The 17,704-nt window shown below is 40.7% G+C and overlaps 1 protein-coding gene across 1 annotated transcript in view; it reads right to left on the reverse strand.

Moving 5' to 3' along the window:
* Nucleotides 1-734: 734 nt before the first annotated feature.
* LOC149297665 (neuroplastin-like) overlaps nt 735-17,704 on the reverse strand; it is a 36,636-nt gene continuing 19,666 nt past the window's right edge. The window contains exons 4-8 of the mRNA XM_089488154.1: nt 17,382-17,479; nt 16,973-17,106; nt 12,426-12,699; nt 1,633-1,654; nt 735-795 (exon numbers count right to left, since the gene is read on the reverse strand). Of these exons, the coding sequence (XP_089344280.1) occupies nt 735-795; nt 1,633-1,654; nt 12,426-12,699; nt 16,973-17,106; nt 17,382-17,479 (589 nt within the window). The remainder of the gene's footprint in view (nt 796-1,632; nt 1,655-12,425; nt 12,700-16,972; nt 17,107-17,381; nt 17,480-17,704) is intronic.

Here is a 17,704-nt window from a genome sequence, read left to right on the forward strand (position 1 = left end):
ACAATATATAACTTATGTGGGTACACTAAATGGGTGAGGAGAAAATTACAGCTGAACACAAGCACCACAAAAGTGTCAAAACAGCCTCGGTCCCACAGGGTACAAAACGAAAAATGTGCCCGGTCCTTAAGGGGTTAATACAGCTTGCTAACGTTTGCATTTTTTTGGTTCCAAATTGAAATCCTGTATTTAAGGTTGTCAAACACTGGGGAATATGACATTATAATCTCTGAACACGCATCATGGCAAGATAGAATAGGTCCTATTATCAAAATGAGTATTCTGATTTCAAAAGCGTCGGGTAGCAGTGGAGATTGTGTGCGCGCATCGCGCAGACGGTCACCGGCTGCCAGAGGAGGATCCAGGTCTCCTGTAGTGCTGCGGGGGATCCTCCTCTCTGGCAGCCAGTGAACGTATGCGCAGGCTGGTACTTCTGCAGGGGCTTCTATGGTGGAGCACCAGAAGGTCATGTCATGCCTGCACTCCATCATAGAAGCCCCGGCAGCAGCGGAGGTTGCCTGCGTGCATCGTGCAGACGTCTACTGGCTGCCAAATAGGAGGATCCTGGTCCTCCTAGCCTTACCGAGTAACTATGGTATTTAGATCTGTTAGAGGTTCACCACTGAGGCCATCCATTTTCTAGTTTGGAGGTGGGGGTTTGGACAATTCTACAGGAGCCTACAAAACAATTACTATACTATACATTTGGCAGGGCAAATACTTACAGGGCTGGTTTAGTTTGTATTCCGTTGCCTCAAATTTTTATCTTTGTGGTTGTTTGTAGAATTGCTTTTCCTGCAACAGGCAGAAGCACAATTAAAATGTAACCATGAGAATTTGTTTTCTGATAGGTAGGGCATTGCACATACACGTTTAAAAACTCCCTAACAAAACCTGTTTACTCAAAGTAAAAAACAGACTGAAAATATACAACCAAGGAAATCTTTATTTGGGGGGGAAAAGGATGCTGCATGGAAACAAGGAACTTAAATTGTCATATCAATTTAATTTTTTCATGTAGGGCAGCTAATGGAATGCCTTCATGTTGTGTACATATGTCATGTACTGGCAGTATGTAGCTTATCTAGGCTTTCATAGCCCTTAAGACTATTAGGAGTTGCAAATAGTTGATTTGCTTTTTAAGTTTTCTTTGCTGCTGTCCCTCAGATAAGTGCATGAAAAATTTGCTGCTGTGAATTGTGTTCTCACTTGTTTTATTAAATGTGTGCATTATTTTGCTGCTGTTACATTGTGGGGTGGTCTTATCGCTAAAAAAACATGTGAAAAAAATGTGCATGGCTGGAGGCTGCTGTTGAGAGTTCTATTTCGGGTGACTCTGAGCCGAATGTTTATGGCAATGCTAATGAAGTCCATTTCTCAGACTTTCATGAGTGTGTCTGGGCGATGAAAACTGAGTCACTGCATTGTGTGCCACAGGCAGTATGATACAGAGTCAGGTTGCTTCTCTACTAGATTGGGCTGAGATAAGAGCTAAAACCCATTATGCAAGAACTAGACTATTAAAGTCACCATATAATCTGATATTAGTAGGGGAAATTTGTGAATCCTCTTTAAATAGGATGTATTCAAAGCTGAAAAAAAAGTTCAATGTAAATTAGCAGGTATACTCACATTGGTCCAGCTGGTTCATCATCTGCAGCACAGCAATGCAAGAATAAAAGAGACAGTTGTCAATACAAGATAATAATCTACATAGGAGTATCTGACACTTGCTTTGTGGAGGCTTCAGTCACTTGAACTTTAATAAATGGCTGGTTATGCAATTTAAAATGAAATTTAAGCCAGATATCAACCATGAAGTACTGCAACTGTAGCGGACAGATTGTTGTCCTCTAGTTCCAGTGGTTCACTCAGAAGATTAATGATAAGACAAACCCAATACTTCAGTTGTAAAATCCTGCTGGTTGTTTTCTTGCAGTGGGGTTGCGGGTGTAATTGTTCACCCACTATTTTGGAGAATCCAATCTACGCAACACTTCTGGTTACTAGACATCACTACTTAGGCATCCTACTTAAACATGAGTGGAGGGTTTAGTCTAAGGTACAGAGTTGATTAATAATTTAATGTAATGTACCATCCCACTTCTTTCCCCGCCAGACTTCAGCTACTTCTTCTCTTGTACCTGCACAGCTTATGGCATGTCTCGATTATTTTGGAGTTCCTATAGTTGAAGGACCCACAAATACTCAAACCTATTTTTTTCTTCATACACTCCCATCTTAAGTTTGGAATCCCTAAAGATTGCTAGCATTTCTACCGCTGTAAAATTTAGGGGATTTTCACTGAAGTCTTGAAGAAATTTACAGCAGGATTCCACAAGGAGACCAGTGCACATGAAGCAAAATGATGAAGGTTACAGTATCCGAAACTGTTGGCACCTACATAAGCAGGGGAGTAATATGATCAAAAATCAGTATTACTCCCTATTGGCAACGCATGGAGTCAACAGGTAGCCAAAAAGAACAAGTATCTTGGCGAAAAACAAAATACAAAAATGATAAATTTTATATATAAAAAGGAAAAGCTATGAACAAATCAACAACTGCATAAACAGTCAACAAATCTTTGCCCACAGATGTCTGCCAAAATTGGCAAATGCATTTGAAAACGGACAGTAAAGTCAGACTGGGAAAGCTACAACGTGCTGTATTGATGCACAGGAATACTACACTTACACAAAGGGCCTGAAAACACACAGCAACCATATTCCTGTACACACAAACAGGCAAAAGACCCAAACCATTCACTGGTAGAAAATGTATTACTTCAGGGGAGAGGGCGTTAACTCACAAAGAGGTGCAAAATCAACACATTTGACATGGGTACAGTACCACATATGTGAAAGCTACCCTTCTTGCCTCTTCCTCACCCAGCCACCTTTGCTCCCACAGAACGCTAACTATGGATCAATACATTTATTTATGCGTTTCTACACCATAGATTCCCAAACCGCTCACACATGGGACATATATCTTATGATGTCCCTTCTTAATTTAGACTCTACCATGTTGGAAGAGTCTTCGGTCCTCAGCAGTATGATGCTAAAATCTGTCCTGATGGTAGTAATTAAAGGACTAGTTTGGAAATGTCCGCTTCGTGGGGTGTGACAAACTATATAAACTGTGGACATTTGTTAAAGTTTTGTGAAGAACTGTTATTTATGCTTTCACAATAGTGAGAGTGAATTACTATAAAATTGCCATACAAAAAAAAATACATGTTCTACACAAGTCAGAACAATTTATCAACGTTAAATGTATGACCTATTAAAAGGCAGACATGCATGCTATACTTAAAATTGCTGTATAATGCGGTTAAAACATTCCTAGAAGTCTACACAGCATTACTATGCATTTCCAACAAACCATGAAGGGATTCACTTAATTGTAAAGAGATGAGAGCAAGGTATTAAGATACCTGGCATATATTTTAGTACAAGCAAACACAAAAATTCAAAGCATTGGGAAGTACATAAATCCATATTAAATAATCGGGTAATGAAGTGTTTAAGAATATAAGACTAGGGTCAACTGGTCCATTTTTCATCACATCAGTATCTATAACAAAGTAAGTAACGGATTATATAAGAACTTATTACCATGGTGTAAAGACATTTAAAGTGGCATTCCATAGTTAAGTTATACAATATACTTCTTCCAGTTACAACCTTATGGCTAAAGAATTCTATTAAAGTGCATTAGGAGGAATCTATTTTTTGTACAGTTTTGTCCTAAAGGCTCCAATCCTCTTAACCTGACCTTTATTTATGTTGAATATCACATATACAATTGTATTCAGTTTTAACATTAAATGCTGCCCAAACAATTCAGTTTCATTGAGGACATCACCTAAATTTAGATTGTATTAGTGCCTTGGTGTATTGCTGCTCATTGCTAGAACGACAAAATTCTGAGTGACATGAGGAGGGAAGAGAGAGGAAGCGGAAGTTAGAGAAACTTTTCGTTTTAAGAAACACAAAATTATCAAAATAAAATAAACACCCCAAACAGAAAATTAGTTGTGATAAGTGGATGAGGGAAACTCAGTGTTCACATTATGGGATTGAGCAGTCCCAACAACGGAAGCAAGATTAGACAAACTGAAAAGCATGCAGAACTCTCACTTACCACCATATAATTTAGGGTTTGATGCAATTGAAGGGGGAAAAAAAAAAACAAAACAAAAAAAAAAGTCACAGTAACCAACAAATATTTGAGAACCTGGTGTCCTGGATTCCCCCTCCCAACCAGGAAAACAAACACCCCTTGAAAGGGAAAACAGAGTTTCTGATCCAATCTGTGCTGCAGAGAGAAGGCAAGCAGAATGTGAAGCAGAAAGGAAACAATGGTGAAAAAGGGTCTGTGTTATAAGGAGTGTGTTCTCTGACCAGTAGGACTCAAATGATTACCCATCTAGCAAGCAGAACAGTCAAAAAGTAGAATGTCATCTTACATATACAAACACAATGTTTCAATAAATGCGCAAACTATCATACAGTACTGTATAAAAGTTTTAGGTAGGTGTTAAATGCTTCAAAAAATTTAGACATTTAACAAAATGCAAAACAGAAGAAAAATCTAAATCCCACCAATATTTTGTGCGACCACCCCTTGCCTTCAAAGTAGCATCAATTATTCTAGGTACACTTGCACACAGTTTAACCCCTTCAATCCCAGGGTTTTTTGGTACCTCAAAGCCCAGAGCAATTTTGCCATTTTTGGGGTATGTCGGTTTAGCGATGATTCTCTTTTCCTGTGAATAGTGTACCCATATAAACTATATATTTTTTCAAGGAGAGATAGAGCTTTCGTTTGATACCATAGTTGGATGATTAGCTGAAAATTTTGAATGAGAAATTTAGTAAAAACTAGCGAAGATTAGAAAAAAACTAATTTTTTTTTTACATTTTCCCTCTGAATCCTCACAAAATTAGGTAAAGTGATGGAAAATCCCCTCCAAGTTTATCAATTCAGGTGTCCTGATTTCAGAAATACCTAATTTATATAGATTTCCCAGACTTTCCCAGCACCAGGGAGCATACTATAAGGTGTACAATTTTGTATAATTTTTATGCCTATGGCTTAACGGGTTTGGGGGTTGTGAACGGGGGCAGGAGGGTTATACTGGCTAGATGTTATGCTAGGGCAATGGGATGTAAGGTTTTTTTTTTTAATTTTTTTTTTATATATTTTAAAAATTTTTTTTTTTTTTTAATTTTTTTACATTTTTTTTATTTTATATATATATATATTTTTTTACACAGTAATGGTTAGAGGTCCTCCTAAGGACCTCCTGAACATGCCAGTGATGTCACAGTGACATCACAGCTCACAATTTTTTTTTAGTATTTATATTGTTTAATGATTTATTTAATATTTTTAAATGCCTAACGTTTTTTTTTTCCCCCCAGCTTTTCTGTTACAGGCCGGGAGGGGGAGTGAGAGAGATGTTTTCTCACTCCCCTCCCCGCGATCCCCCTGCACCGATCACACTGTGATCTCTATGCAGAAAGCAGCGTCTCTGTGCCTCATCGGAGGGCAGGATATCCCCGCAGGGGATATCCTGTCCTCCGATGACCTTCCGGGTTACGTCGGCAGTGACGCAACCCGGAAGGGAATGCCCGATCGCGCGTTTGAAACTGCGCGATCGGGCAGTTTACCGGTAACAGCTTACCGGCTTTCATGCCGGAAGCTGTTAAAGGCGATCGGACAGCAGAAAGCCGGCAAAGCCGGCTTCTGCTGTCAGTGGGGAGTCCAGGCTGTCAAACGACAGCCTGGTCTCCCGTGCAGCGGCAGGGATGTGTCCCTGACGCTGCACGAAGGGCTGGACGTACCGGGACGTCCATAGGGGTTTCTTTGTGGGCGTTTTTTGGACGTCCCGGTACGTCTATAGGGGATTGAAGGGGTTAAAGAACTCAACAGATTGTGCTTCTTAAAGATGTGTAGAACAACAGACAGATTCGATAATGTTGACGTTGGGGCTCTGCGGGGGTCATACCATCCCTTCCACTACTCCTTGTTCTTTATGCTGAAGATGATTCTTAATGACTTAATGGCTGCATGTTTGGGGTCATTGTCATGCTGCAGAATAAATCTGGAGTCAATCACATGCCTCCCTGATGGTATTGCACAATAGACAAGTATCTGCCTGTAGTTTGCAACATTGAGGAGACCATAAACTCTGACCAAATACCCATCTCTATTAGGAGAAATGCAGCCCCAAAATTGTGAGGAACTTCAATGCTTCTCTGTTCCCTGCAAACACTTACCGTATTTGCTCGATTATAAGACGACCCTGATTATAAGACGACCCCCCAAAATCTGAATATTAACTTAGGAAAAAAAGAAAAAGCCTGAATATAAGACGACCCTAAAGGAAAAAAGTTTTACCAGTAAATGTTAATTCATGTAAACTATTTTTTTAAATAAAAGCTATGATTGAGAAAAATATTTTTTTTGTTTTTATTTCCTTGTATTTTCCAACCTGTCCCCCAGTTACGCACATCTGCCCCCAGGCTTGCCACACCAATATGGCACTGTGGCCCATGATATGCCTTTTAACCCTCTATATGTCACTGTGCCCCATGGTATGCCTTTTGACCCCCTATGTGCCACTCTGCCTCCAGAAATGCCTTATACCCCTATATCCCATTCTGGCATTTAGGGGGTTAAAATGCATATTATGGGGCAGAGTGGCATATAGGGAGGTATAAGGCATTCCAGGAGGCAGTGGCATTAAGGGAGTTAAAAGGCATTGTATAGAGCACTCTATAAGGCATTTCAGGAGGCAGAGTGCTCTATTAAATGCCCCCTTAACGCCACTCTGCTTCCTGAAATGCCTTATAACTCCCTATATGCCACTCTGCCCCATAATATGCCTTTTAACCCCCTAAGTGCCAGAGTGGCATATAGGGGTATAAGGCATTCCAGAAATGCCCTATGTCCCCCATTTAACACACACACGCACACACACTTACCGGTGCTTCCAAATTCCTGCTGTATTGCCGGGGCAGCGGGTTGACGTCTCCTTCCGCTGCAGCCGGAAGGAGGTGGAGTTGGCAGCGGGGGGTTGTCTGCGTCCGTCGCGGATACCTTTCCCGGCTGTCAGAGATCAGAGTTCCGGCACCTGTGCGGGGAACTCTGATTTCTGACAGTCGGGGAAGGTATCCGCGACGGACGCAGACAACCCCCGCTGCTAGCCACACCTCCTTCCGGCTGCAGCGGACGTTGTCTACGCGGATCGCGTAGACGTCAACCTGCTGCCCCGGCAATACAGCAGGAAGCACCGGTAAGTAAGTGTGGGGGGGGGAGACAGGAGGATCCAGGTCCCCTGCAGCGGTGCGGGGGATCTGGATCTTAGTCTCCTAATCAGACCTCTATTTGAGGTCTGATTAGAAGACGACCCCGATTAGAAGACGAGGGGTATTTTTCAGAGCATTTGCTCTGAAAAAAACCTCGTCTTATAATCGAGCAAATACGGTATTCCTGTACTGCTCGCTAACCCTTTGGCTAACTGCCTTCTGTTACATCCAAATATTTCAAATTTTCCAAGGTACATGCTGCCATTTTCTGTACCCCAGTTCCTGTGTTTCCATGAATAGTTGAGTCCCTTGGCCTTGCTGACATGTCAGTGTATGGCTTTTTGGCAAAAAGTCTTCCATGGAGACCACTTCTGCTCAGGCTTTTCCAGATGAGTGTTACCAGGGTGTGTTTTTCTGCCAATGCTAGGCTGATGGTACAGCTGGACATCTTCTGATTGTGAACAGAAGCAAGCATGATGCGCTTTCCATCTGCTGCACCAAGTTTTCTTGGTTGGCCACTGGGTCTATGGTCATCAACATTGCCAGTTTCTGGTGGTGCTTTAAAAAAAGCTTGGATAGGACATCTGGAAACCCCTGTCTGCACTGGAAATTCTACCTGGGAGACACCTTGCTAATGCAGTATAACTACCTTGTTACTGAGTTTGGCTGTTCCCCACCCAGTTTTATTCCTCCTACAAGCATTATTTCTTAGATTAATGATTGTGTTTCAACCTACATATTAAATTGATGATTAGCACCTGTCTGGTATAATTGTTTAATCATACACCTAACTATATGCCTACAAAATCCATGACTATGCAATTGCACCTAGAAGAATTGATGCTGTTTTAAAGGCAAATATTCACATTTTTCTGTTGTTCAGTTACATTTTGTTTTAATTATAAAAATAAGCTTATTTACACACGTTTCTGAAAGCACTTATTTTACAGCATTTTTCACGCCTGTCTTTTTACTTTTGCTGTATTTAGTCCCCAGGTCTTTAGATTAGTTACTATGCTGTTATACAACCTTTTTAAAAACTAAAAAAAAGGGTTACTAGTCATCTGAGGTATAGTCTTCAATTGCATCCTGCTAGAGTTTTGTAAAAAACCTTAAGAAAAAAAAATGCACATATGGAACAGACCTCCCAGATTCTAGAGATAATTCTCAGATATAAACTATGTCAATCTCTGTGAAATTGCCAAACTTTGTAAAGTAAAAAAAAAACAAAACGCAAAAAAAGTAAAACTGTGTAAGTTAATGTTATCTTGCACTTCTGAGATCTCCTAAAGTCAAGCAATTAGAGCATTCATATTTGATAACTTAGATCATCTACTGGTTACATGCAATTAGTATGTCGTGCACAGTCCAAGGCCAGGCACAATCCAATAAACAATCACCTACTTCAAGGCCTAGCTTGAACCAGCAAATTAAATTGCACCCAATTACATAGAAAGCTGTAGCTAAGTGTGATGGCAAGAAGTTAAGAATCAAAGCATTTAATATTAGAGCTACAGTCCAGCTCTCTTTTTGCATGGGGTAACTAGGTTAAGCCAAAAGAAAACTTAACATGATCCTTGATGAAAATGCACTGCTGTGGTTTTCTATTTTGTCAGAGGCCCCAGAGCCAGTCAGGTTAACAGAATGAAACTATGCATGCTTAATTCTGTGTATATTCCAATGACAAATAAAATCCAGAAAATGATTTTGGTAACAAAGTGTTAGTTTTACAATGCATTCAGTAAATCCTGCAAACATCCTACTTTTTACACAATGCAAAAGCTATATCTTGATTAGTCAAGATACTTTAGCTGTGTGTCCCATGCCCACAGCAAGATGACATAGGCTCAGTCTTAAAGAAGGAATCATACAAACCTCAATGTGAAAAATTAGAAAACCGTTCATCAAGTTATTCCAGAAGGAACAACTTAATTTCATACAAAGAAATTAAGAACTTACCTGAAATGTGAAAGTGAAAAAAAATGTGCAGATAAGGTTTGCTAGAAATTTTCTGTAAAATTTGAATCAGGCATTCTTAATAGATTCAAAAGAGTTATACTGGATTTTACAATTTTACTTGTTATTGCTTTTGAATAACCAAAATGAAAGCCATGTATGTCAACTTCCCATCTTCCTAGTAAGAAGAGGTCTTTTTTTTTTTTTTTTCTTCAGTTTGCTTTGTCCTCTCCAAGCCTAGGGGTCATTCACTAAAATGGGAGTTGGTTCATGGGTTTGCTTCTCTCAAGAAAAGCTAGAAGTATAACTTTAAATCAACTCTTCGGATATATACCGTATTTGCTCGATCATAAGACGAGGTTTTTTTCAGAGCAAATGCTCTGAAAAATACCCCTCGTCTTCTAATCGGGGTCGTCTTCTAATCAGACCTCAAATAGAGGTCTGATTAGGAGACTAAGATCCAGATCCCCCGCACCGCTGCAGGGGACCTGGATCCTCCTGTCTCACCCGACTTCCCCCCCCCCCCATCATACACACACTTACCGGTGCTTCCTGCTGTGTTGCCGGGGCAGCGGGTTGACGTCTACGCGATCCGCGTAGACAACGTCCGCTGCAGCCGGAAGGAGGTGTGGCTAGCAGCGGGGGTTGTCTGCGTCCGTCGCATAGACCTTCCCCGACTGTCAGAGATCAGAGTTCCCCGCACCGGTGCGGGGAACTCTGATCTCTGACAGCCGGGGAAAGTATACGCGACGGACGCATACAAACCCCCGCTGCTAGCCACACCTCCTTCTGGCTGCAGCAGAAGGCGACGTCAACCCGCTGCCCCGGCTGGAAGCACCGGTAAGAGATGGGGGAGAGCGTGTGTGTGTGTGTGTGTGTGTTAGTTAGTTAAATGGGGGTATAGGGTGTGTGTGTGTGTTAAATGGGGGCATAGGGCATTTCTGGAGTGGCGTTAAGGGGGCATTTAATAGAGCACTCTGCCTCCTGAAATGCCTTATACCTCCCTATATGCCACTCTGCCCCATAATATGCCTTTTAACCCCCTAAATGGCAGAGTGGCATATAGTGGTATAAGGCATTTCTGGAGGCAGAGTGCTCTGTACAATGCCTTTTAACTCCCTTAATGCCACTCTGCCTCCTGAAATGCCTTATACCTCCCTATATGCCACTCTGCCCCATAATATGCATTTTAACCCCCTAAATGCCAGAATGGGATATAGGGGTATAAGGCATTTCTGGACGCAGAGTGGCACATAGGGGGTCAAAAGGCATACCATGGGGCACAGTGGCATATAGAGGGTTAAAAGGCATATCATGGGCCACAGTGCCATATTGGAGTGGCAAGCCTGGGGGCAGATGTGCGTAACTGGGGGACAGGTTGGAAAATACAAGAAATAAAAACAAAAAAAATCTTTTTCTCAATCATAGCTTTTATTAAAAAAAATAGTTTACATGAATTAACATTTACTGGTAAAACTTTTTTCCTTTGGGGTCGTCTTATATTCAGGCTTTTCCTTTGTTTCCTAAGTTAATATTCAGATTTTGGGGGGGTCGTCTTATAATCAGGGTCGTCTTATAATCGAGCAAATACGGTACTATACATTATGAAAGACCAACTGTTGCCAGTTAACCTTTCAATGTGAATAATGTTGAACAGACTTGCAAACTCACACTTTAGTGAATATATAATTAAGCCTCCGTGATAGCCAGTTTGACAGCTCATAACCAACCCTTATTCGCTTCATTTCCTGCAGACACCCTGTTGGTGTTAATGCATTCCCCCACGCCAGTCCACAATGCTAAAACAAACCTTGGAGATAACAAATAGTCTGTGTTCTGCAGCTTAACACACATGCACTCTCATTAAGTAGGCCGATAATCAAGGCAGCAAATACCAACAACATTTCCTGACATGACCATCAGGTTTAGTGTTGGATTCAACACTGCCTACAGTAAAGCACATTCACATTTCAGGTGCAAACGACCATTAGGCAAACTCATAGGTAAGTAGAGAAAGGGTATTATCTGCAGACCTGTTATGACACCTTTAAACAAATAAATAAAGACCACCTAGCATTTTCCATGAGTGAACCAATAGGAGTATCTGAGTGCTACACTCATAGCAGCAAATTACTTCAGAAGACGCCAGTACAAGGAAGGGAGTAGTTATTTTGTTATTTGTTTTTATGTATGCCTTAAACAAATGGTAGTCTTGTATTTCTTTAGTGAAACAGACTCAATTACCTTGGTAGAAAACAGTAACCAAATCAACATGTGGTTGCACAACACTATACTGTGCTTAAATATTTTGCTTCCTTTCCAATACACAGTGTCAATGTCAACCTAGACCAAGTTTAATATGAGGACCCCATAGATGTACATCTACAGATAAGTCCCTTTTAGTCAGAATCCCCACATTTTTGTGCCACCTGTGGCAAAATGTCCATGCAGGTGCATGAATTGGGGAGACGGCATGGACTTCCCCTGCCAGCAACAGCTAGCATGACTTCATGCTGATTGCACCAGTGCTCACTGCACTCTAGCTCACCTGCACTCTTTGAATACCTGAAAACATTGTGAGACCTTCCCTTCCAGCTGTGTCACAGGTGACCCCACCTGGAGTGGGGGAGTAGAGGTATTACTGTAATTGGGGGAATGTTGAACATAGATATAGTTCATTTTTTGCAGTGGTACTTTTCCTCTAGAAATGCTAAGGTAAATTGAAAAAAAAAAATGTAGCTTAGGTTTTTTTTTTGCTAATATTGCGTAGCACATAGGAACATAGTTATCAAAGGTGGCCCCAACTTCCAGAGAAAAATGAAATTTGTGTCTTAAAAAAAAAAAAATCATGGTTGAACATATGGGGAAATGGCCAGAAAACATCTGGTCATAAAGGAGTTAGAGAACTGACAAATGTCTGTCATCGGCAGTTTAATTTTTTGCTTAATGAGTGCTGTATTTAGTATTTATGAATCTACAAAATAAACTTGTAGGACTTTACTCCACTTTTCCATATATAAATCTACCAACTCTTTGTACCTCAGCTCTTTTGGAGACCCCCATCTATTCCTAACCAGGGTTTAGTAAATGCTAAAGGTTCAAGCTAGCTTTAAATTAAACAGTTGTCGTATAGCCCCCCTTACGTACCATCTGGCACCTCATCCGGCCTCTTGCGCTTCTCATAAACCACAATGATGACCGCCAAAATGACTATTTCTGCCACAATTCCAAGGAAGGGCCAAACAGGAGCTAAATGGCTGCGCACACGCAAGATGGTGGTACTGCTGCTCCACCCAACTGAACTGCTTGCATTACACACGTACTGGCCTGGATCTTCATTAATATCTAGGTTGATTATCTTCATCTCGGTGAAGCTATCACTGCTGTTGATAAAGATGCGCCCACTTGCATTATTTAGCTCCTAAAAATGAAAAAGCATTGAGTATCTTCATTAACAAACTCACTTCTCAGGTCAGCAATAATCAAGTTAACAGAACAATAGAATAACGCAAAGTAAATGTGTATTACATCATTTTACATGATCAGTAGCCTTTAACTATGCATTTTGCGGTTATTTTAGAATTTAAAAAATGTCTCAAAGCAGAATAGCACAATATAAACTCACAGGCAGAAAATACTTTTATTAACTGTAAAAAGACAAACAAGCATATGTTATTGATAGGCTCAATAACAAGAGGTATCACCAGGGGCATAACTAGAAGCCTCAGGGCCCCTATGCGAGAATCTGTTAAGGGCCCCCCACACCCCGGACTCCTTGGTGTCTGGCGGGGGCCGGCATTCATGAAATTAAAGAGGCTGGCGTACACTCACCGCGCCGCCCAATGGCCGTGCCTCAGCTCTCCCCCCTACCCCTTTTAAGACATGGGACGAAGTGCTGAGGCATGGCCATTGGGCGGCGCGGTGCGTCCACGCCGGCCCCTTTAATTTCATTAGGCGCCAGAGGAGAAGTTAAATTAGGTATCACGGGGGGCCAGTCCGGCCCTAACAGTTGGCAGCCCCGCGTGCCGCTCATTTGCACCCCGAGTGCCACGCGTGCCGACTCCTGTCCTAGGTGATGGAATACAGCAGCTTGTGCCGGCTGCTGCATTCCATGTGCTTGGGGCCCCCCGTCTGGCAGAACTCCAGGGCCCGGTAGCAGTCGCGACCCTGGATGTTCCGCCACTGGGTATCACTTTGGAGGTCAACCAAGTCAGGTGTCTCTGTAAACTTACATGTAAAATAGCAAACAATCTGCTTTCAAATGTCTCTACAGGACCAATTACATACTCAATATGTCATCGGTTAAACACACTCCCAACACTGATGCAGACCAGATCCTCTGTACTTTCATGCACGTGATCACTTCGAGAGCCAACCGCAGGCATGGATACAGTCACATGACAAAGGCAATGCTTGTAACCACTGCCTTTTTCTCTGTGCTCTGCCTCCCTCCTGCTCGTGATCATGAGATGGAAAGAGACAGAAGAGTAAGAAGACAGCCGTATGCACCAGTGCCCCAGCTGAAACACACATGGTCCATGTACTTATAAATAGGAATGTGGATTTAGTGATTACCAATACCTGGAAATTAAAATGACTGGGGTACTCTGTAAACAGAAATTATAGTAAGAAGGAAGTTGCCTTTTATGTGAAAAAGTTAATCTGGTACATGGTAAGAATACGAATAGTTTTTATTCCTTTAAAAATAAGTGAAGTGGTAGCTTGTATAGGATGATATATAGACTCCCAAAGCAACCAGAGTTTTAGCATCTGCTATTTGACGAAAGTAGCCTGACTTTCTCACTGTAATCTTGATTAGCAATATGTGGTGCTTTAATCTCCATAATGCGAGCTGGAAAAAAAAAAGAAAAACAAGCAACTGGTTCAACTAGAAGTGGAGATATTCAATATTCTTTCTGGGATTCTCTCAAACAATTTGTATACAACCCAACAAGAAAGGAGGGCATGCTAGATTTTTTTTTTTTGTAGACTGTCAGATATCAATATAAAGGCAGGCTGGGGCTCCAATCAGAGTGGTTTTATATATGGACAGGGGTAGATAGAGGAAGATCTTTAGAATGGCGGCTTTTTCTAAAACAAACAAAAAAAAGGCCTGGGCATCTTTAGATGGAGTCGAGGGGAAATTTAAAGGAATGTTTTACTGAAATCACAACACTGCATTGAGTAGTAAGGATTGTCATTCTACAAATATGTTACAAAATTTAGTTTAGGAATTCTAAGCAGACCCTGAATATTGTAAAGATGACTAAATACTAAGCTAGGCGTAAGGAAAAAATGCATCATTAAATGCACAAAAGATTAAATAAGCAATAGTTGGGCTGAAGACAAAACATAGATGTGTAAATGCCGATAAAGTTCCAGTAGTGGTAAAAACCATCAACACAAGGTGCCACTATTGACAGGATATATTCCAGAAGATTGCAAATCGGCAATCGTAGTACCACTTCACAAATAGCAGAGATGGCTATACTAAAACACACACCCTTAAGTCTTGCATAGCAGTAGGGAAACTATAAAGGAAAAGATTGTTAAATATCTGGATGTAAATGATTTGTAAGATCAGAAACAGCATGTGTTAACTGCAGGGATATCCTGTCAAACCTACAGTTGTGTGAAGAAAGAACACCCTCTTTGAATTTTATGGTTTTACACATCAGGACATAATCTGTTCCTTAGCAGGTCTAAAAAAAAATAAAAAAAAAAAATAGGTAAAGCAATATGTGAAAAACAAAAGTACACCCTAAGGTTCAATAGCTTGAAGAACCACCTTTAGCACCAATAACTTGAAGTCCTACAAAAAAGGATTACTTCTGTCTCTTACATAGTTGTGAAGGAATTTTGGCCCACTATTCTTTACAACATTGCTTCAGTTAATTAAGGTTTGCGAGGGTCAGTTTTTTTTGCACAGCTCTCTTAAATTCAATTTCAATTGGGTTAAGGTCTGGACTTTGACTCGGATTACAACACCTTGATGCTTTTTCCCAGCCATTCTGATGTACTTGTGTTTTGGATTATTGTCCTGTCATTGGCTTTATAACTCTTCCTAGATTGATGGGCAGCATCAATTGCTTTTGTAAGATCATTGCTGATGTCTTTCCTCCTTGTCATTGTGTTCACACACACAAACACACAATTGAATGAGTCAGACCAGCAAACTGCTAAAACTTCTGCTTTTATAGAGGTGGCCACACTTGCTGATGATCAATTTATCAATTGCATTTGCTTAGCAGCACCTGTCTACTACTTAGCTTATTAATTCCTATGGGAGCAGTAAGGGTGTACTTCATATTTCACACATGGCTTCTCCATCTTAGCTTTATTTTTGTTGAATAAATCATGTTTATCTGTGGTTGAATTTACCTAATTGTTAGACCTGCTAAGGAACAGATTGTGTTTATGTCCTAAAATGAAAACCATAAAATTCACACACAATTTTTCACACAACTGTAACCGCTTTAGCCAACAGGGTTGGGAAAATAAAGCATGTGGGTGCAATAGATGTAGCATATCTAGATTTTAGTAAGGCACCTGACACCTTGCCTTACGGGAGACTCAAATAGGACTGCAGCATTTTGGTTTGGGTATTCAAATAGGTGAATGAATAAGGCAATGATTGAGTGACAGTATACATAAGGTTGCAGTTAATAGAAAATACTCCGAGCAATGTCTTATTACTAGTGGAAGACCTGAGAGACTGGTACTGGGGACCCACTGGGAGTCATTATTGAGGAATTAAGTGTAATAGAACGTAAAAGAACAAAAACAAAATAGTTGGAAAATGCAAGCAGGATGCTTTAGTGGCAGAAACAGGATAGCAGTTCTACAGACCTCTGGTCAGATATCACCTAGAGTTTTGTGTACAGTCAGCACATCACATTTGAAAACATCAAAAGGGTTTTCTCAAAGTACAAGAGGGAGGTATAGTACAAAAGAGGAGAAATGTTAGGACAAGAGATCACAGTTTTAAACTAGAAAGTCAGAGGCTTAGATGTAATGTAATGAAGTCTTGCTTTACTGAGGTGGTAGACAAGTGGAACAGACTAGGGAGAGGGTATGTATGTGGGCATGTATAAGTTTGTGTGAGCATGACTGTGTATATGAAAGAGTTTGTATGCACCAGGATGAATGTGTAAGTGTTCATGTGTTAGGATAGATGTGTGTGAGCATGAATGTGTAAGTGTTGCAAGATGGGGAGTGTGTAAGCATGGATGTGTATATATAAGTGGTGTCAGTGTTAGAATGAGTGTGTGTGTGTTGGAATGAGTGTTAGCATGTGTACATTTGTGTAAGCGTGTTTACTTGTGTGCACAGGAGTGCACCTTTCAAGGGACAAAGGTGGCAACTCACAAGCTATTTGGGAGCAATGGTGGCACAAACAAGCTGCTTGGGGACAATGATGGCACTGATAAGTTGCTTGGAGTCAAAGGTGGCACATGCTTGGTGATGATGAGGGAACCTGGGACAGTTTTCACACCGGGGCCCCATGGTTTCTAGTTACACTTCTGGTAAATCCACTAGAATCTTCCATCTAAGTCATATACAATAGGTTATTTCCAAACATAACAGTTTGCAGTAAAGCAGGAATTGGTTGAGGAACTACATAGAATGTATAATAGTAAGATTTTAATACAAGAAGCCTTGCAAAAATGTACCAGTCACTGCAGGCTCCTTACCACAATTTGCGTGTCATCCTTTTTATACCAGGACCACTCCGGGTGAGGATATCCTACACATTTGCAGTGCAATGTTGCTTCCTGTCCCTCGTTCTTGTTTTCACTTTTTTTGTGGCCAGTAATTTCAGGGGCCGCTGTTGGTATTATAATAAAATAAAGTTAAGCACATTTTACTAAAAATATGTATTTTTCATCCAGTTACCATAAACACGCTAAACTTTTGGTCTGACACATGTACAAAGAAATTAACCCCTTTGCTTGCCATTGCTGCCAATTGTGAAAGTTGTGCAATAGTCTTAATATTTTGAGGCCCACTCATGTAGCTTCTTAATTCCTATGGAATTGTGTGCATAAAACAAAATAAAAGTGCTGCATAAATGTGGAAACATTTTACACTTATACTACTCACCTTTAACTTCAATTGTAGCATTGGCAGGAGGAGAGCTGTTGGGGAAGGTAAAGACACATAGGTATTCCCCAGAATCCTCAGCCTTTGGTTTTCCAATCCTATAAAACCACAATAGGAAAAAATAAGACATGCCTTGACTGAAGCTTTAACAACAACAAAAAAATGACACATACATACATGTTATATATACACACACACATACATATATATATATACACACACACACATGAAGTTAAACAGTTCCATGGTATAGACAAGAGGGTTACTATCACTTTAATCTGCATTATGTAATAAACTGTAGTATTCGATGATAGATAAACTTT

The sequence above is a fragment of the Sceloporus occidentalis genome, unplaced genomic scaffold (assembly GCF_023333645.1).
Source record: "Sceloporus occidentalis isolate IW3139 unplaced genomic scaffold, rSceOcc1.0.p SCAF_37, whole genome shotgun sequence".
Taxonomy (NCBI): Eukaryota; Metazoa; Chordata; class Lepidosauria; order Squamata; family Phrynosomatidae; genus Sceloporus; species Sceloporus occidentalis.